This window comes from Mobula hypostoma, chromosome 14 (genome assembly GCF_963921235.1).
Source record: "Mobula hypostoma chromosome 14, sMobHyp1.1, whole genome shotgun sequence".
Lineage (NCBI taxonomy): Eukaryota > Metazoa > Chordata > Chondrichthyes > Myliobatiformes > Myliobatidae > Mobula > Mobula hypostoma.
The window spans coordinates 25,604,581-25,625,879 of record NC_086110.1 but is presented as its reverse complement, the minus strand read 5'-3'; the positions used below and the strand labels follow the sequence as shown (position 1 = coordinate 25,625,879).

General features: G+C 40.3%; 1 protein-coding gene across 1 annotated transcript in view; it reads left to right on the top strand.

The window, feature by feature from the left end:
* The window catches only part of mmp2 (matrix metallopeptidase 2), a 37,240-nt gene that overhangs the window by 12,690 nt on the left and 3,251 nt on the right, over nucleotides 1-21,299 (top strand). The window contains exons 6-12 of the mRNA XM_063066840.1: nucleotides 5,996-6,169; nucleotides 10,853-11,026; nucleotides 16,933-17,088; nucleotides 17,574-17,700; nucleotides 18,611-18,747; nucleotides 19,537-19,696; nucleotides 19,930-20,039. Coding sequence (XP_062922910.1) covers nucleotides 5,996-6,169; nucleotides 10,853-11,026; nucleotides 16,933-17,088; nucleotides 17,574-17,700; nucleotides 18,611-18,747; nucleotides 19,537-19,696; nucleotides 19,930-20,039 — 1,038 coding nt within the window. The remainder of the gene's footprint in view (nucleotides 1-5,995; nucleotides 6,170-10,852; nucleotides 11,027-16,932; nucleotides 17,089-17,573; nucleotides 17,701-18,610; nucleotides 18,748-19,536; nucleotides 19,697-19,929; nucleotides 20,040-21,299) is intronic.

The window sequence follows — 21,299 nt, the reverse complement described above, 5'->3', positions numbered from 1 at the left end:
AAGAGCTTCTTCAGACTCTCTTCTTCCTCAACACTACCTGGCCCTCCACCTATCTTCGTAATGTCCACAAATTTGACCGCAAAGTCATCAATTCCGTCATCCAAATCATTGACGTATAACGTGAAAAGAAGTAGTCCCAACACCATCCCCTGCAGAATAGCACTAGTCATCAGTGGCCAATCAGAATAAGCCCCCTTTATTTCCACTCTTTGCCTCCTACCAATCAGCTAATCGTCTCTCCATGCTTGTATTATTCCTGCAATACCATGGGCACTTATCTTGTTAAGCAGCTTTATGTGAGATGTCTTGGCAAAAACCTTCTGAAACCAAGTAAGCAACATCCGCTGTCTATCCAGCTTGTTATTTCCTCAACGGATTCCAACAGATTTGTCAGGCAAGACTTTGGCCTATTTTATCATGTGCCTCCAAGAACCCTGAAACTTTATCCTCAATAATGGACTGCAATATCTTACCAACCACTGACGTCAGACTAACTGGCCTATAATTTCCTTCCTTTCACTTCCCTGCCTTCTTAAAGAGTGGAGTGACATTTGCAATTTTGCTGTCCTCTGGAACCATTCCAGAATCTAGTAATTCTTGAAAGATCACCTTCTCCTTAGTAATAGTAACTATACTTACTTCTGCGCCCTGACACTCGAATTTATGGCATGCTGCAAGTACTTCCATAGTGAAGACTGACACAAAATACATTATGTTCATCCACCATTTCTTTGTCAGCCATTACTACTGCTTCAACATTATTTTCCGGTGATCTGATATCTACTCTCACCTCTTTTACTTTTTATATATGTGATAAAAAGATTTGGTGTTCCCTTTTATATTTTTGGCTGGCTTATTTTAACTTTTCCATCCTTATGACTTTTTAGTTGCCTCCTGTTGGTTTTTAAAAGCTTTCCAATCCTGTAACTTCCCACCAATTTTTGCTATATTATATGCCCTCTCTTTTGCCTTTATGCTGCCCTTGCCTTTCCTTGTCAGCTATTGTTGTGTCTTTCTCCCTTTATAATAGTTCATCATCGGGTCGCCTCACTATAGGAAGGATGTGGAAGCATTGGAAAGGATACAGAGGAGATTTACCAGGATGCTGCCTGGTTTAGAGAGTATGCATTATGATCAGAGATTAAGGGAGCTAGGGCTTTACTCTTTGGAGAGAAGGAGGATGAGAGAAGACATGATAGAGATGTACCAGATATTAAGGGGAATAGATAGAGTGGACAGCCAGCGCCTCTTCCCCAGGGCACCACTGCTTAATACAAGAGGACATGGCTTTAAGGTAAGGGGTGGGAAGTTCAAGGGGGATATTAGAGGAAGGGTTGTTACTCAGAGAGTGGTTGGTGCTTGGAATGCACTGCCTGAGTCAGTGGTGGAGGCAGATACACTAGTGAAATTTAAGAGACTACTAGACAGGTATATGGAGGAATTTAAGGTGGGGGGTTATGTGGGAGGCAAGGTTTGAGGGTCGGCACAACCTTGTGGGCTGAAGGGCCTGTACTGTGCTGTACTCTTTTATGTTCTATGTTTCTATCCTGCACCTTCAGAATTGCTCCCAGAAACTCCAGCCATTGCTGTTTTGCTGTCATCCCTGCTAGTGTCCCCTTCCAATCAGTTTTGGCTAGCTCCTCTCTCACGCCTCTGCAATTCCCTTACTCCACTGATATACCAATACATCTGTCTTTATCTTCTCCCGCTCACCGCAGGGCAAATTCTATCACATTATGATCACTCTCTCCTGAGGGTTCCTTTAACTTAAGCTTCCCAGTCAAATCTGGATAATGACACAACACCCAATCCAGAATTGCATGTCCCCAGACGGCTCAGTCACAAGCTCCTCTAAAAAGCCATCTTGGAAGCATTCTATAAATTCCCTGTCTTGGAATCTAACACCAACCTAATTTTCCCAATCTATCTGCATACTGAAATCTCCCATGACTCTTATATCATTGCCCTTTTTACATGCTCTTTCTCTCTCCCGTAATTTGTATCACTTATCTTTGCTACTGCTCAAAGGCCTATATATAACACTATCAGGGTCTTTTTACCCTTGCAGTTTCTTAACTCTTTTAAGTATTCTCCATATTCCAATCCCATGTCACCTCTTTCTGAAGATTTGATTTCATTTTTTACCTACAGAGCTACTCCACCCTCTCTGCCTACCTTCCTGTCCTGTAGATACAGTGTGTATCCTTGGGTGTTTAGCTCCTAACTATTATCTTTTTTTCAGCCACGGCTCAGTAATGACTACAATGTCATCCCTGTCAATCTTTAACTGTGCGACAAGATCATCTATCTTATTCTGTACACTGTGCGCATTCAAATATAACACTTTCAGTCCTGTTTTCATTACCCTTTTCAGTTTTGTCCCCATGTTACACTTCAGTTTTGCTCTTTCATCTGCTTGTCCTTCCTCACTACACATTGCCCTACTTGCACACCAGCTGACACAACCTCAGCCCTATCACTCTGGTTCTCATCCTCCTGCCAACTTGGTTTAAACCCTCCACAACAGCTCTAGCAAACATCCCTGCAAGGCTGTTGGTTCCACCCTCTCCCGAGTTCAGGAGTAACCTGTCCTTTCTGTACACGTCATACGTCATACCTCACGAGAAGAGATCCCGATGATTCAGATTTCTGAAACCCTGGCCCCTGCACCACTTGCCAGCCATGCATTCATCTGCCAAATCATCTTATTCATATCCTCACTGGTGCCTGAATACCTTGCTGGTATTCCAGTGGATCATTGAAGGACCAACTATTAGTTGAGAAAGGAACCAAAGTCTCATGTGCTATATAATCAGTAAATTAATCTAGAGCATGGAACAGTACAGCACAGTCCAAGCCCTTTGGCCCAAAATGCTGTGCCAACCTTTTAATCTACTCCGGAATCAATTTTACACTTCTCTCCCACACTGCTCTTCATTTTACTTTCATCCATATGCTTACATAAGTGTCTCTTGAACGTTGCCAATATACCTGCTTCTACCACCACCCCGGCAGTGCATTCCATCACTCACCACTCTCTGTCTGGGGAAAGAAACCTACCTCTCACACCTCCCTTAAAAATTCTTCTAATCCGTTCCCGCCCTGGGAGGAAGGCGGGCTGTTTACTTTGTCTGTGCCTCTACGTTGTGTACACCTCTTTAAAGTTGCCACTTACTCTCCTTCACTCCAAAGAAGAAAGCCTTTGCTTTTGTGCGAACCGTGGGAAGCCTTATCAAATGCCTTACTAAAATTCATTCATACCACATCCACTGCTCTGCCTTCATCGATTTATTTTGTCACTTCCTCAAAGAAGTCAGTCAGACTTGGGAGGCACAATGCACCTCTCACAAAGCCAGGCAGACTGTCCCTAACCAGAAACGAGAAAATCTGCAAATGCTGGAAATCCAAGCAACACATTCAAAATGCTAGAGGAACTCAGCAGGCCAGGCAGCATCTGTGGAAAAGAGTGTAGTTGATGTTTCGGGCTGAGACCCTTCATCAGGACTGGGGAGAAACAGATGAGGAGTCAGAGTTAGAAGGTAGGGTGAGGGGAGGAGGAAATATGAGGTGATAGGTGAAACTGGGTGGGGGGAGGTGGGTAGAGTAAAGAGCTGGGAAGTTGATTGGTGAAAGAGATACAGGGCTGGAGAAGGGGGATTCTAATGGGAGAGGACAGAAGAAAGAATCAAACTATGCTTCTCCAAATGCTCGTACATCCTGTCCCTAAGAATCCTCTCCAGTTGTTTGCCCACCATTGATGTAAGACTCGCTGGTCAATAATTCCCTGGGTTATCCCTATTACTTTTCTTGAGCAAAGGAATACCTTTTCTCACCTTCCAGTCTTCTGGTACTATTTCAGTGGCCAGTGAGGTTGCAAAGATAATCGCCAAAGGCACAGCACTTTCTTCCCTCACTTCCTGTAGTAACCTGGGGTTTATTCTGTCTGGCCCCAGGGACTTAACTATCCTAACATTTTTTAAAAGTTCCAGCACGTCCACTTTCTTAATGTTGACATGTTACAGCCTGTTCTAAGTTGCCTTCACATTTGTCAATCACTGTCTCCCATTGGTGAATATTGATGCAGAGTATTTGTTAAGGATCTCTTCTACATCTTCTGACTCCAGGAATATATATGTTTCTTCTTTCATCCCTGATCAGTACTATCCTTACACTAGTCATCCTCCTGTTCACAGATGTGTAGAGTAATTTGGGGTTTACTATAATCCTACTTGCCAAGGCCTTCTCATGTTCTCTTCTAGCTCTCCTAAATCCCTTCTTAGGCTCCTTCTTGGCTACTTTATAACTCTCGAGGCTTGTTTGATCCTTGCTTCCTAAAGCTTAAGTAAGCTTCTTTCTTCTTATTGACAAGATGTTCCACATCTGTCGTCAACCATAGTTCCTTCACCCTACCATCTTTCCCCTGCCTCAGTGGGAGAAACCTATCCAGAACTGCAGGGAAGTACTCCCTAAACAACCCCCACATTTCTGTTCTGTATTGCTCTGAGTGTATCTGTTCGAATTTATGTTCCCAAATTCCTGCCTAATAGCATCATAGTTTGCCCTCCTCCGATTAAATACATTTCCATACTGTCTGCTCCAAACCCTGCTTAGAACTATGGTAAAGGTAAGATAATTGTTGTCACTGTCTGAAATACTCATTCACTGAGACCAGGTTCCTCGCCTCGTGCTAGATCAGTGTGGTGTCTCCTCCAGTAGCCCTGCCCGCGTGTATCAGGAATCTTTCAGAGACACACTTAGCAAATTCTGCCCTGTCTAATAAGCCATTTGCTTTAAGAAGGTGGAAATCATTATTTGAGAAGTTGAAGTAACCCATGTTCGCCTTTCGAAAATCCTGATCTGTTCCTCAGTGTCTCTGTTCCTCTTGGTGTTTCTATAGAATACTCCCAATAGATTGACTGCTCTCCTCCTGTTTCTGACTTACACCCACACTGATTCTGTGGATGATCCTTCCAAAATGTCCACCCTTTCTGCAGCTTTGACATTATCTCTGATTAGCAATGGCACTCCCCCGCCCTTTTTAACTGATCTTCCTGCCCCTTTTGAAACAGCTAAACCCCCAGATCATCCAGCAACCATTCTTTCCCTTAGGCTTGCCATGTATTGATCCATTACCCTTGTTTCTGATACTTCTTGCACTAGAATAAGCACATTTCAACCTATCCAACTGATAACAATAATGCCCTATCCACTCTCTATCCTTCCCCACTGTCTCTCTACATGATGCATCTACTTTTTCATCAAATGCCCCAAACTCTGCCCTAGCATGCTGGTTCCCATCCCTCTGCCAAACTAATTTAAACTCTTCCCAACAGCTTTAACAAATCTGTCTGCGTGGATATTGGTCCCCCTCAAGTTCAGATGTAACCCATCCCTTCTGTACAGGTCATGCCTTCCCCAGAAAAGATCCCAAAGACCCATAAATCTATAACCCTGCCCCTCGCACCAATTCTTCTTCCACACCATGCTATCTTACATAATGTTAAATATTACCTTTGTAATCATGGCAAAAAGGTGTTCCCTTTCCTGTAGTAGAAGTAAATTTTGTGGCTGTAATGCAAGAATTTTACAGCTTAGATTTAGCTGAGGATAGCATATCTTAAGAACTGAAAACTTCCATTTATGGTCCTAGTATTCTGTTGCAGTTATTACTCTTTTGTTTAGCAATGTAGACATGTGATTTCACTTAAAAAATTGTGTTTGTGGTTTTTGTATTGCATGTGCATATGAATCAGCAGTATGTTCAAAATTATTAAAGCCACAAACGACCTTAAGCTGCATAATACTCAATGGTTCACCTAAGTAACTGCAGTTGAGTCATTAAACAGATGTTTATTTTTCTTCAATAATAACAATGAAATCTTGATTTTTGCTATGTGCTTGAACTAACTTGTATGCCAGGATGCGCCTGTGTGATAATTTTACATCAAAATTGTTTGCTCTGCGTGAATCTATAACAAGTTCTGCTTCCTTGCAGTACTATTTACGATGGGTGGAAATAGTGAAGGAGCGCCGTGCTCGTTTCCTTTTACCTTTGAAGGCAGGCGATATGATAGTTGTACAACTGAAGGAAGAACCGATGGCTATAGGTGGTGTAGCACGACCAACAATTATGATGCAGACAGAAAATATGGGTTTTGCCCAGAACAAGGTATTGTCAACTTTTGTGCAGTACAGCAAGAAGGAGCAAAATGCACGACATATTTTATATAATTTTTCAGCGAAGTCTCTCCATAAAAATATGGAAATTGACAATGTGATATGAAGGGAATGATACATAGGCATTTTTGTATTTACTGTGAATGTCAGGGCTGCATATGTGTGTGTGTGTGTATTATATATATACACACACACACACACACACAGACACACACACACACAAACACACACACACACACACATATATACACTTTGATAATAAATTTACTTTGAACCCCTTATTATAAAGGGGTGCATTTCTAGAAAAGAGTCCATATCACAATTTTCTACAAGAAATACATGTTGAAAAATAATAAGCATTATCTTTATTTGTTTACATTTTTCATGTAAATTTCAATAGAGTGCATTTTTATTCCATATCCCAAATTTTGGTAACTCTTGCCTTTCTTATGTACTTGTATCCAATTGAATCTTATCACCTGCGGCAATCTTGTACCTTGCTTGACATAGTCTCAATGCGTTAAGGGCTTCTGAAGATTGGGGCCTGTCGGATGTGCATATAGAGCTGAGCAACATGAAGCATGCTGGCTACTTGCAGTCAAGCCACTAACAGCACTTTTATACTCATTTTAATCATATCTCCAGTTTTAATATGAATAAGGGGAAGTTTTCATGACGTTAGTATAACATTAGAACCTGGTCCCGGTAGGTTAGTCAAACATCTAAAATAGGCTTCAGTAAATAGTGAGAATCTCTGAACCAAGGAACTCAACTGCCTTTCAATAGGCACATTAGTTCAACCTATTACAGAAATCCCCTTTTATCAGCCATTACCCTCCCCACCTTCTCTGCCACCTAGATCAATTTTCTTTCTTTTTTTCTCTTTCTAAGTTCTGAAAAAGGGGCTTTAAATTGAAAGGTTAACAGTTTCTTTTTCCACAACTGCTGCCTAATCTGTAGTTTTTTTCCCAGTATTTTTTTAGCTTCTCTTTCAGTCTTCCAGTATCTGCAGTTTGTTTTTCTTTTCCTTATTTCCTGAACCACGTCTCCCTGATTCCCCTTTTTGCTTCCATGCCAAAAATTCATGGGTTATGGAGTTAAGAATAACAAACTTCATAATCTCCTTTTATGAGCTGCCTTTTCCTGTCAGCAGATGGAAGAATAACATGTGTTGGAACAAAAAAATGTGTGGTAAGCTTCTGCACATATAAAGATTATTGTGGAATCTTTTTGCTGACTGCATCTAATGGACTTTCTCACAACATTACAAAGTGCCTCATGAATAATATGAGGCTGTGCTTTCAAAAGGCTAACACAGTTTGTACTGCATGTTTCCTTTCTGATAGTATGCCAACTTTTGTTTAAAGTGTGTTAGCTACAGTATACAGTACTATTTTAAAATAAAGTCATACATAATTTCCATTGTGCCTTGTAAGTACAAAATGTCTTCCTTACCTACTTCTTCAATGGAACTTCTGGTGTGATTTTAAATAATCATGTCCTTCCTTTGCTGCACCCTCAACTCCTCTTGTAAGGTGGTCATTAAACTGATCAAACCGTACTTTAGTTTGTAAGACAAGTTAAAGGATTATTGAACAGTGACACTGAATGCGGTAATATCAGTTTTCAACAATTTCTCCTCCCTGTGATGGCGGGCCATTTTTAATGTAGGCCACAATCCACTAAAACAGCAGACAATCTGCCCTTTGAATTCACCCAGCATAGGGGATGCCAAATATTTATTACAGTTACAGGGTCATCAGGGTGAACTGTAGATACAAATCTCACATATACGACTCAGTATTTCACTCTCAGAGACTGGAAAATAGTTCATGACTAACAAAGAGGGTACATTTATTAAACAAAAGAAAAACTTGCATTGTTGGATAGCTTCTTTACTGTAGTTTGCATCTGGAAATGTAAACCAATTCAGTCCTGTGGTAAACCTCCTCCACAATCTCCATCAGCACAGGTGCACCACAAGGCTGTGTGCTTAGCCCCCTGCTCTACTCACTTTATATTTATGGCTGTGTCACTAAGCACAGCTCCAATGCCATATTTTAAGTTCTCTGACAACGCCAGTCATTGGCCAAATCAAAGGTGGTGAGGAATCAGCGCATAGGAGGTAGATTGAAAATTTGGCTGCAAAATCTCACAGCAACAACAACAACATCTCACTCAATTGTCAGCAGGACCAAGAAGATGATTAGTAACTTCAGGAGGAGGAAATAGGAGATTCATGAACCAGTCCTTATCGGGGGATCGGAGGTGGAGAGGGTCAGCAACTTTAAATTCTTTTGGTGTTCTAATTTCAGAGGATATGTCCTGAGTACAGCACGTAAGGTCCATTATGAAGAAAGCATGGCAATTCCTCTACTTTCTTAGAAGCTCATTTAGATTTAACTTGTCACTTAAAACTTTAGACAAACGTCTGTAGATATGTAGTGGGGAGTATATTGACTGGTTGCATCACTGCCTGGTATGGAAACACCAATACCCTTATACAGAAAAGCCTACAAAAAGTAGTGGATATGACGCAGTCCATCACGGGTAAAATCCTCCCCACCATTGACCACATTTACATGGGCCCCCACCATCCAGGCCATGCTCTGTTCTCGCTGCAACCATGGGAAGAAGGTACAGGAGCTTCAAGACCACACCATCAGGTTCAGGAACAGTTATTATGCCTCAGCTATCAGGCTCTTGAACCAGAGGGGATAACTTCATTCACCCCATCACTGAACTGTTCCCACGACTGATTGACTCACTTTCAAGGACTCTTCATGTCATGTTCTCAATACTTATGTCTTATTTATTTATTAGTGTTTTTTTAATTTTAGTATTTACACAGTTTATTGTTTTTTTTTTGCGCATTGGTTGTTTGTCCATCCTGTTAGATGTGATCTTTTATTGATTAAATTGTGTTGCATTTACTGTGATTGCTCACAAGAAAATGAATCTCAGGCTTGTACATAGTGATATATATGTACTTTAACAATTAATTTATTTTGAACTTTGAAGCAATACGGTAAAAACTCAATTAATCCAATTTGTTCAGCCTTTGTTGTCAGACTAGCAAGCTTTCTGGATTATTGGATGTTATTCTTTAATAATATTTGAACATTATTATTTATTTCACTTTGTCTTCAAGATGTTACACAGTCGAATCTTGCAGTAAACTTTCCAGTGAACCCATTGAGTTTTGGGGGAACACTGGAAACAGTTTAAAGGGAGTATGGAGCTTTGTCCCTTAGAGTTCAGAGGGAATGTGGAAAGCACAGGTAGAAAGAGCAGAGGAAATGGAACTAGGGTGAGTTTAAAAGGAGCGTGGAACTGTGGGAGGGGAAAGAGCATATGAATCAACACCCAGAGAGCCAGATCTGAAGAAACCTTTCCCCATTGAAGAAGTATCTAAAACTGAGAGCATACATTTTGGGAAAGATACTGAGAGAGGGGTCTGAAGGAGCATATTTTCCAGAGGATGGTGTACTGGAATGGGTGTTGGATGCATTCAAGATATTATCTACACAAGAGCATTGAAGATATATCAGCTCATGTATGAATTACCGAGGCATAGAAGGCTACAGGCTAAGTGCTGTTGAACAGAGTTACTTTAGGTTGGTGCTTGAAGGTCAACATGGACATTGAGGGTTAGATGGCCTGTTTTTGTGTTGGGTGATTTAATCATTAGTAGCAGATCGTCAGAAATTTAACATACACAGGGAACGGTTGGTCATATGTTGTAACTCTTAATAGGATAAGCATCCAATATTGCAAACACCACATATGTAATAAGTGGTTCTAGCATAATTGCCCAAACTTTTGCTATCATTATCATGAAGGCCATTTAAATCTCAACTTTTCCAAAACTGGTCCTTTTTCTATTGAGAACAGTTTGATAAATTCTCATGGTGTCTCAGCTGCGCTCAACAACCAGTAATTTACTCTTTATTCTCCCAGTGCAATAGTTATTAGGAAATAAAACCAGTGGACACTTGTCAGATCATCAATGTGGTATTTCTTTTCTGCTTCAAATGGACTTTTGCCATGCAGCATAACAAAGTCTGATCGTTCAGGAACAATACATTTTGGCAAAATGTTCTTTAAAATAAGTTCTTGGGTGAAATTGTTTGCTCAGAATAATCACTTCAATATGGTTGTTGGGCTTACAAAAATGTATCACTTCCAAAAGTAACATGAAGTTTTGGATTTCCAACTACTTGTAAAAAGCTGTTAGTATTCATCAGAGATAGATTACCTATAATGTCTTGGACTGAGTTCTGGGGAGATTATAAAATAAAAATTCATACCATGTGACGTAAACTTAATAAGTATTTCTACAGAGAATGGTCCTGAACCCACAACTGGCAGAAAGGATCCAATTATGTTGTGTTTTAAAATTAGGTATTAATGTCCTTTTTTTAAATCTTGGACAAACAAATCTTATTTACATGTACCTGTGGCAGAACCAAAACGAAGTTACAATTGATTTAGGCTATGGTTGGTACTTTTTAGGTATCTTTATTGAACAGTACACTTCAGGTCATAATCAATGTGATGGCTTCTAATAAAAGGAGTTTGTAGAAATATATTTTGATCAATATACTACTTGTATGTAATTTGTTGATTTATAATTTTTGTTATGTTGCTCATTGGACTGATTTCTTCATTTCAGCCCTGTCAACTACCGGAGGGAATTCAGATGGAAACCCCTGCGTATTTCCTTTTGTTTTCCTTGGTACTACTTATAACTCCTGCACCTCCAGTGGACGTAATGATGGCCTGATGTGGTGTGCAACCACTGGAAACTATGATGAAGACAGCAAGTGGGGATTCTGCCCGGACGATGGTAAATGGTAGACAAAAGTTGAAAGCATTTGGAAGGGGACAACGTGTATAACAAAGTAGTGATCAGACTTGCACGTAACTTTTTGAAAAGAAATTTATTATCTCAAAGCTTGCCAACTCTTAGAGAACTATGTAACAGCAGCTTAAAGCCTGAGGCTTCTCTGATGTGTGCTGCCAACCATGACTGTGACATAGAGTGGTTGTTAATATATCCTGACATAATGACAGAGAGCACAATGCACAAAATGATCTTTAGGTTGTAAAAACACTTTGAAAAATCCTAAGATCTTGAAAGGTACTACAAGGGTGCACAAACAAGAGAAAATCTGCAGATGCTGGAAATCCAAGCAACACACACAAAATGCTGCAGGAACTCAGCAGGCCAGGCAGCATCTATGGAAAAGCCTGAAACGTCGACTGTACTCTTTTCCATAGATGCTGCCTGGCCTGCTGAGTTCCTCCAGCATTTTGTGTGTATTACATAGGTGCAGATGCCTAGAAATTGGATTGCACTGAGCTAGCTGTCTCAGAATTATATATTACAAAATTGAGTAAGTCGCAAAAAGGCGGGATATTCCTCAAGAATCACGTTTCAGGAAACTCTGCATGTGATTGTAGATCAAGTGTTTGTTGTATGGATGTTAATGTGAAGGCGATGTCATGTTTTGTACAAGGCTCATTTAAACAATTGCCAGGAGGAATTAGGTCAAGTTTCCACACAAATCATTGGCCACAACAAAGATTGTTTGTCCAGTTTGTTAAACAGTTCAATTTAAGGTGCCGTTTATGCAAGTCTGCTGCAGATCAGTAGAGGTTGTTTGCTTTTTAAGGAATATGCAGCCATTGACTACAGTGAATTAGAGTGAGGTGTACTGCCTCTTTAAGACCCATCATGGAATGTTCAGTGGAGGTATTGCATGATTTGGTGCTGTGAGGGATGCATTGAAGGTACCCTGAGACAAGAAGGGAAGCTAAGTTCATTCCATGGACCCTATCCTCCAAGAATCTTTGGAACACCACTCGCCTGCACTCTGAAGAGCATGTTAAATGGAAGCCCACTTTCTGACAGCAGGGTTGACGTAGACCTGCAGTCTTCTCTGTGTGATACCAAAATCAAGCCTGTAGAGCAGTGGTCCCCAACCACCGAGCCGCAAAGCATGTGCTACTGGGCCGCCAGAAAATGATATGAGTCAACTGCACCTTTCCTCATTGCCTGTCACGCCCACTGTTGAACTGGAACGCACGCGAGGTCATTACCCACACGAGGAGATCAGTCGGTCATTAATCTACAACTACTCGATGAGTGAAAAACAAACGTCGCTTGGGAGTTTCTCTGGAAGAGGTGGTAGGGGACATAAAAGGCCTAACGATGATGATGACGCAGAGACAGCTGAAGCCGAGACTGCAAAAGAAAGAAAGCTTCCTTCAACAGAAAATATGACGAGTCGTACATAAAAATATGGCTTTCTTGCGACCAGTGACTCGCAGGCTCCAAGCCCCCTGTGTGTGATATGTGGAGACAAGCTGTCTAATGAGACAATGAAGCCCTCAAAACTGCTTCGGCACCTTGAGTCCAAGCACCCTGCACTTAAAGGCAAATCCATTGAGTTTTTTGAGCGGAAAAAACGTGAGCAAGTGGAACAGAAGCAAGTGCTGAGAGCCACCATCTCCACAAATGCTGCTGCTCTGAGAGCATCGTACTTAGTGGCTAGCCGTATTGCTAAGGCTAAGAAGCCTTTCACTGTTGGTGAAGAATTGATTCTGCCTGCTGCCATGGACATGTGCCATGAACTGCTGGGAGAAGCTGCAGCTAACAAGATGGCACAGGTTTCTCTTTCAGCCACCACAGTTTCAAGCAGAATCGATGACATAGTGGAGGACATCGAAGCACAGCTGTTGGAACGGCTTAATGAGTCTGGTTTCACTGCCCGAGTCAGAGGTTGCTCCTGAATGCCAGTCTACACACTGTGTCACACACAGGGAGATGCTGGCTAGCCGAAAAATGTCACCTGATCTTAACAGCGTATTGAGTGACGTTCTTGAAGTTATCAATCACATCAAAGCAAAAGCCCTTAACTCACGTCTATTTGAGCAGCTTTGCGAGGAAATGGATGCAGAGCACAAATGCCTTCTCAAACACACTGAAGTCAGGTGGCTATCAAGGGGGAGTGCCCTGGCCAGGGTTTTTGAGTTAGGAAAGCAACTACAGAGATTTCTTTCTGGAAAAAAGTCACCACTGGCAGCACACTTCAGTGATGAGAAGCGGATAGCAAAACTCGCTTATCTGTGTGACATCTTCAACCTGCTCAATGAACTCAATTTGTCACTTCAGGGGAGAATGACAACTGTCTTCAAGTTGGCAGATAAAATGTCTACTTTCACAGCGATACTGGAACTGTGGGGACGGCGAGTGGACAGAGGCATATTTGACATGTTCCCAACATTAGCTGGGAATTTGGGAGAGACTGAGGCTCACAGCTGGTGTGCGAACACCTGTCTTCGCTGTCGACAGAACTCGAGCGTTACTTCCCAACTGCAAATAACCCAAGACGTGCAAAGGAATGGGTCTGTGACCCATTTGTGAACGTCCCCAGTGAATCATTCATGTCAGCACGGGAAGAGTATCAACTCCTTGAGTTTGCAAATGATGGTGGTCTAAAAAGTATGTTTGGCATAACATCTCTGCTGGCATTCTGGATCAAAGTCAAGGCTGAATATCCTCAGACAGCCACGAAAGCACTGAAAATGTTGCTTCCATTTCCAACATCATATCTCTACGAAGTGGGGTTTTCTGCAATGAATGCAACGAAAACCAAATTGCGGAATAGACTGGACAAAAGGAACCCCCTTATGACATAATTGACTTATCACTATATTCATGCGAGGAAAATATGCGCTGTGTGTTTAACATTAAATTCGTTAGATAAACCCTTAGAAACAAAATTAAGTGTATTAGCCACTGATAAGTGACATATAGTTGAATTATCACCTATATTCCAGTTGTGATTAACACATCACCCCTGTCGGCCAGTCCGCAAGAATATTGTCAATATTAAACCGGTCCGCGGTGCAAAAAAGGTTGGGGACCCCTGCTGTAGAGGAAAAGTCTGAGACCAATTTTTTCGAGGCAGTGGTGTCTAATTTGTGATGCATTTCATTGTGTACTGTATACTACAGCATCAGAGAATTTGCTGGTGTTCTCTATTCAAGGAAAAGAGATTTTGTCTACTCCTTGAGTACCAATCACTAGTCTGAAGTAGCAGCACAAACAAATTACTGGAGGAACTCAGTGAATTACACAGTGTCTTTGGATGCAAGGAGGTGGTCAGTGTTTCAGTTAAACTGTTGCTTTTTCTCCGCAGATGCTACTTGACCTGCTCGGTTCTTCCAGCAGTTTGATTTTTTCCTCCAGCATCTGCAGTCTCGTGTCTTCAGTCTGAAATAGCAATTGGACTTTTAAGGATTGTTGACCTTTCATAGTTCAAGGTCAATAACCTCACATAAATTCCATCTCTGGGTCATCTTTCAGTCTTGCCTGGGTGATTATTCTCTGAATCAATAATCCATGGTTAACTCCAGCTTGCCTTATTTCAGACAGAACATTTCTCTATAGGCTGTATCTTGAAGGATACGTCCTAGACCCTCTTTCCTTGACTTCTGACTTTTGTCTCTACTTCAGCAAGTGCAACCTATTGGTGTTGTAGGCCATGGCATGGACAAGTACCTAGTGAGGAATGCTATTGCAGTCTGCATCATCAGCAGTACTCTCCTGAAATGGCTTCAGACCTTGATATCATCTGCTGGTTCATGGATTAGAGAATGACTAAGAATTTGCCTGGGATGTTTCAGAAGAGAGAAGGAGAAGGCTGGTCTTAGTGCAGAGCAAAAACCTTGGAAAATATGCTCTAACCACGTTGATCGCTGCTGGCAACTATCAGAGCCAGCAAGGTCAAAAATTCAGTCAACATTTAGACTTCTGCATGGTCCACATTATGACACGATAAAGGCTTGAGAAGAAGATCAGCTGGTACGATGCCTATTATTACGATGTAAAATATTGTGAAAAGAATTGGAGCTCTAACTCAGTTACAAGTTTCAATAATAATGCACAACATAATAGGAGTAAGGAATGTTCACTGAACTTGCAAGTTCTTAGATTTAATCTTCACAATTCTTTCTTCTCTAAAATCCCCTGCTAATTCCATCCACACCTGAATTTCATCTGAAACTAGGCTAATTCGAAGGGAAAGCCAGGCAGCGTGAGCTTCCACTGGGTGGTGTAAGGAAATCTGCCAGTAATAATATTCTCAATGACTTGACGTAGTCATTTCCTGACAGTGATTACTTTCACACATCATTGAAGTGGAAAGGGGTTTTGGCAAATGACATAGGTTAAAGTAATGTGTTAACACAATATGTCTGTGTTCAAGGACATTTAATAAATAGGGGATAATAAATGCTCCAAAAAAGGAAACTACAAAGTAATACCAGAAGAAACTTAATACTGCAACATTTATACTGATTGTCCGGTGTTTTACTCCTTGATGTGAGCATCTTCCAGCTATGTTTCCAGAGCTTAATACAGGTTGCATTTGGGCTTACTGGTCTTCAGTCTGTCTGTAGGGCACAGTTAAAGGCATACCTTGAGAATCTTGGAGAGGAGAAAAATGGTTGAGGAAGAAGATTTACAGTGCCAGTGGGACTCTCGTGGGACGAGCCAGATTACAGCTGTAGATCTTTAGTAAGGCAGATTGCATACTTACCAAAGCAGCCTTCAGAGCATTGCCAGGTCCTTGATTGGAGAGCAGAGTGTTCCCTGATGACAACAGAGCACTGCCCTCTGTTGGCTTCCTGCCTTAAAGGAATTGCAGTATATCCTATCACAGCAGAAATTTGTCCTTGATCTGTCCTTGTGTTATAGCAAGCAGAGCTCTAACTGGTTTGGCACAAGACTTCACGGAGACACGGTGATGCTAAATGACTTTCCCCTGTGTCTTCTTGGCTCAGTTAGCCACTATATTAAGTATGGCCACTGGGTGGTACAGCATACATACCACATCCAGCACAGGAGCTCATGCACAGTTCTGGCATGTATATGCTACTGTGACAGGTTAAAGGTTGACTTGTCCCATGCCACCTGATGTCTATATAACTCTAATGATAATACAATTAGCATTTGTTCATGAATTCACATCAGCATTCTATAGCAATGCACTCGTGTCATCTGGGGTAAAAAATAGTGTGATTTCCTCCCCCCCCCCCTTAGGAAGCTGGGTCATTAGTTTCTCTTTGCTGTGATTCCAATCATCTAGTGCTTGTGTATCTTTCCATCTGAAACTTACCCCCTAGCTAAACCTATTCAATCCCCATATTGCCAGTATATATGTAATGTTTTTTTTGATATGAGGCGTAATGTCCTAGGTCTTTTCCTCTTCCTCCTCAGTAGAATAGTGGTCCTGTGCTGGGTGGAATTGGCTGCTTCTGGTTTCTCATTATGATAAAGTTATGGTAAGGTTGAGCGGAATACAGATGAAGATAGGTAATATGTGCCAACCAAGGCAAGTTCAAGGTGGGTTCCAATTCCACAGTGCTCCCAATAGCACTTCCTTGTAACCAAAGTTGAGGCCAAGGCTTGTCATCACAGGTTCCCAGACTAATTCTTGGGCTCCCTACCGCACTCAGAGGTTTGAGGACGAAACAACCAGTGGCCATGCAGTTATGCCAAGCATTATGCCAGGATTGCAAATGCTCATGGTCAGTGTGTTTGAGTGGGTGAGGGGGGAAGTTGAAATGCATCTCTAATATTTGGATAAGGGTTAACTATAGAAATATTAGAATATAGTTTGTATCCTTATTTTATTATTTTTTGACAAAAGTAGCGCTGATTTTTCTTTTTATTTCTGACAGGTTATAGTCTTTTCCTGGTTGCTGCTCATGAGTTTGGCCATGCACTTGGTTTAGATCATTCCCAAGACCCTGGAGCACTGATGAGCCCAATTTACACCTACACCAGAAACTTCAGGCTCCCTCAAGATGATATTTCTGGCATTCAGAAACTTTACGGTACAGTAGCAGTAGATAAAATCATAATGGAACCTTAATAAGTTGTTTAGTACACTGCATATGGACTTAACTATGAATAAAAAGTATTCAAATAGAGTGTAAAGCACATTGCAACTTAAAAACAGAGTACAGCCTCTCCTTTATTCCTCTACTTATTTATAAAGTGCAATGTCAAGAAACCTTGAGAGAAACTTTAGAATTTTGTTCTAAATTTTATTCAGTTGTTCAAAAATTTAAACATTTTCATTGTATTTTAAGCAGCTGCAACTTAAACATGGTTCAGTCCATAAGAGACCAGCTGAATATCAGTCCAAGGATAATTGAGAGGAAAAAAATTGTAGATTTGTGAGACATTATCAGGATGTAACTTTAACTGAGTTATAAACATATCAATATATTATTGTTGAAAGGGCTCAACAATAATTAACATTCTTACTGCATCCCATCAACTGCAAACAATTTTGTGTCCTTTGCATTCACTTAAGGCGTGCCAACCGATAAGCCTCTGCCACCAACACAGGGTCCTGTCACTCCATTGGATCTGTGTAAGGGGAATTTGATCTTTGATGCAATTACTCTAATAAGGAGAGAACTGTTCTTCTTTAAAGATCGGTAAGGGTGCTTTCCCCATTTTATATACATTCTTATTTACCATTAAATGTATCAAAAAGAAATAAAAAGTTTTGAAGTGATGTAAAATAGATTCTGGATTCATCTATTTTATTCTACCCTAGCACACTGTTAAATGATACTTCTTCAATGTGCCCAGATTCCCCTAATTAAAATTTCTGTTCAGGATAGCATCATACTTATTTAAAGCCCGCCATTTCTACTGGGGCATAGGCTGCCAACAGCAACTTGCCTGAGTCCTCTGTCCAGCTAGCCTTCCAAGTTGTCCCCAAGGATGAGGTTTTTGTAGCTTCTGTTGGTGTTGCTGTAGCTCTGGGTTTGTACGGGATGGGGTTGCTAGTCGCAATCCCATCCTTCCTCCTTTTAGCAGTTGGTCTTGAGACCATCCATGGTGAAGTTAAGGATAGCAAACCAACAGAAATTTTAAGGTATGATGGCTTTTTCATTTCTTTTATAAAGAACGCATCTCCAGATTCTCAATAAAGACATTGTTTTCTGCTAATGTTCCAGTTTTGCTAGTTTAGTAGAAAGCTGTGTAATCACATGCTCTTGTCTTAATTATTCAATAAAGTAGTTACTTAAACTTTATCTGAGTGAAAGTCTAAAGATAATAATTATTTCTTTATGTATTTAATGTGATAGAATTACCAGTTTGCAGTTGACAAAGTTATTCTTCATTTGCCAGAAATGTAAAACAAATATTTCATATCATTTTAATTTATTTGCAGGTATCTTTAACATTTTTTTAGAAAACAATTGTTAAAAGGAATCATCTCAAAAGGAGAGGGAAATAATAACTTTGCTGCAGCCATAAATGCTGCATACATTGATCAGCTGGGTAAGCTAATGAATTAGACTATTGCATATTTCCTAAAATCATTTGTTCTGTTAGATTCTTTTGGAGGACCACAAGTCCCAATACCACACCATCAGGGCCAAACTTAGTGGCGATGTATTGGTCTGGATTGCCTGAAAAAATTGATGCCGCCTATGAGGAACCGCTGAGAGAGAAAACCATATTCTTTGCAGGTATCAATTTCAATATTCATCTCTTTTAGTTAAGTAAATACATAAAGTAAATATTTTATTCAACAAACTTCTAGATACCGATGAAAGACATGGCCAAACATAAGGGAACATCCACAAACATACAAATATACATAACTTAGTCAATTTGTTATCTTCTTAAAAACAGCTTGCAACTACCGATTTCCTAAAAGGCAATAATCCATTTTAACCATTCTTTTTGCAAAACTGTATATGCTTTGCAAATTCTGAGGTAAATCCTATGAGCATATTGATTTAGCTAGACATTTTCAGAAATAAGCATTTTCCACATTTTGAACCACTAACAGCCCAATGTTACATCTGGAAGCAATTATGTCAGTGGTGGAGGCAGATACACTAGTGAAGTTTAAGTTTAAGAGACAACTATATGGAGGAATTTAAGGTGGGGGGTTATATGGGAGGCAGGGTTTGAGGGTCGGCACAACATTGTGGGCCGAAGGGCCTGTAATGTGCTGTACTATTCTATATAATTCTATGATTAAAGATTATGTCAAATGTGAAAGGGGAAAATAATTATTTTTGATGGTGCAATAACCTTTGATTTAATTGTAGATCAACTTTCTCCAGTAGTTTTGGAAAAAAACTTTATCATTTATTTCAGAAAATAAATTCAAATATCACAAAGTGAGAATAAGTTTAGAAGAAAAAAGCCGTTTTATAGAGCACATGGCTGCTAACGCTAAGAAATGGCCTGTCAGCAATGTTCAGTCATATTACAATACTACCAAAACAATGGTTCCCTTTACTTAGGAGATCAGTTCTGGGTTTATACTGCCAATGATCTGGAGGAAGGATACCCTAAGAAAATAACTGCACTTGGGCTACCAAGTAACTTGCCACGAATTGATGCAGCTTTTAACTGGAAGAGAAACAAGAAGACCTACCTCTTTGCAGGTGACAAATTTTGGAGGTAAGTTGAAGCTTTAAATATTAATTACCGTAGTGATGTTTTTATTTTCGGATGATAGTTTTCAGAACATTTCTTTATTCCCTTAAATGTGCAAAATGTAAAACACTAGATTTAACAATGCTGCATATTATATTATCTTGTCACAGTTTTCAAGAAGTAAGATTCAATCATCGCTCTTATTATGATTACGTCATTTTACAATAATTAAAGGGTTGGATTTTAAACAATTGCAGATACAATGAAACCAAGAAGAAAATGGATGCCGGATTCCCTAAGTTAATTGCAGATGCCTGGAATGGGATCCCGGATAACTTGGACTGTGCCCTAAAGTCCTTTGAAAATGGTGAGCTCTGTCTTCAAAGTAGACCAAAACCATGGGATATCACTTGTTAAAAACCAGGAAGCCAAACAATGTTTTCCTTGCTATGGTGCACCCTGAGAACCAACACGCATATTTATAACTGTATCAGTTTGCTACAAATAAGGCCTGTACATGACTTAGACAAATCATTGCAATAACAAAAGTCTGTAATGACATTATACACAGGCTCAACATTTCTTTCAAAATCTTAGAAAGCAACAGCTTAGGCAAATGAATGTATTGGGGGATAAAGACCAATAGTTAAGCCACTTAACTATTGGCACTAAGAACTGCCAAGGTGTTTTACTTCAGTGACTCACCAGCCAACCACCCTCACCACCTACTCCAACCAACCTAAATAGTTGGGCATTCTGCTTAACCATATCTATAAGCATGCGATAGACTCATTTTGGAAGTCAAAGTCAGGTTCGTAAAGGAAGGTCCTCTGAATTTTGCATTTTCATTCGCCTTGAAAACAGATCTTTCCTGAGATTTTCACCTGTCTGGACCACATCTCCTTTTAGTGCCCCATCATGCCCATGAGTCTCCCTGCTCTTCCATCAACCCTATTACCCCCCAAACAGCTGTTGAATAAACTTCATTTCCTGGTACATACTTTTAATGGTTCTCTCTCCACAGTCGCCGTTTCCCTGCTCGATTAACTTAGCATATGTAAAGATGGCACATTGTTGATATTGATATGAACAGTGTAATGGACTTGAAGTCCACCAGGTAAATGGGCAAGAGTTGATAATGCATCGCATGGGTTAAACTTATCTATTAGAACTTTGTATTTGTGCTAAGTATCATTGCTAGAGGTTTAAGGCATACTGTCTCTGCTCACTTCAACATCAGTTAATAATATTCTGCACCCTAATGTTGCTTTTCCTTTGTACTACCTCAGTGTGATTATGTTTTAAAAGAATTAGTATGGATGGCTTGCAAAATTAAGTTTTTCACTGTTTCTCTGTCCATGTGAAATAATAAACCAATACCAATACCACTTCAAAACAACGATAATGATGTGACTTACTTGCTGTGTTAAAGGTGATGGGATTGTTAATTAATACTTATTCTGACCATAAGTAAGGAAAAGTCCAAGAGTTTTAAAAGGGTGGGCTACTTGGAAAGGAAGGTAAAGTTTTGCTACGTACAGTACATTTCAATGCCCAGGTTGTTTGGACTTAACACACAATCTGGTGGCTAGCTTTGTTTCAAGACTGGTGCGATGGAGATGACTGG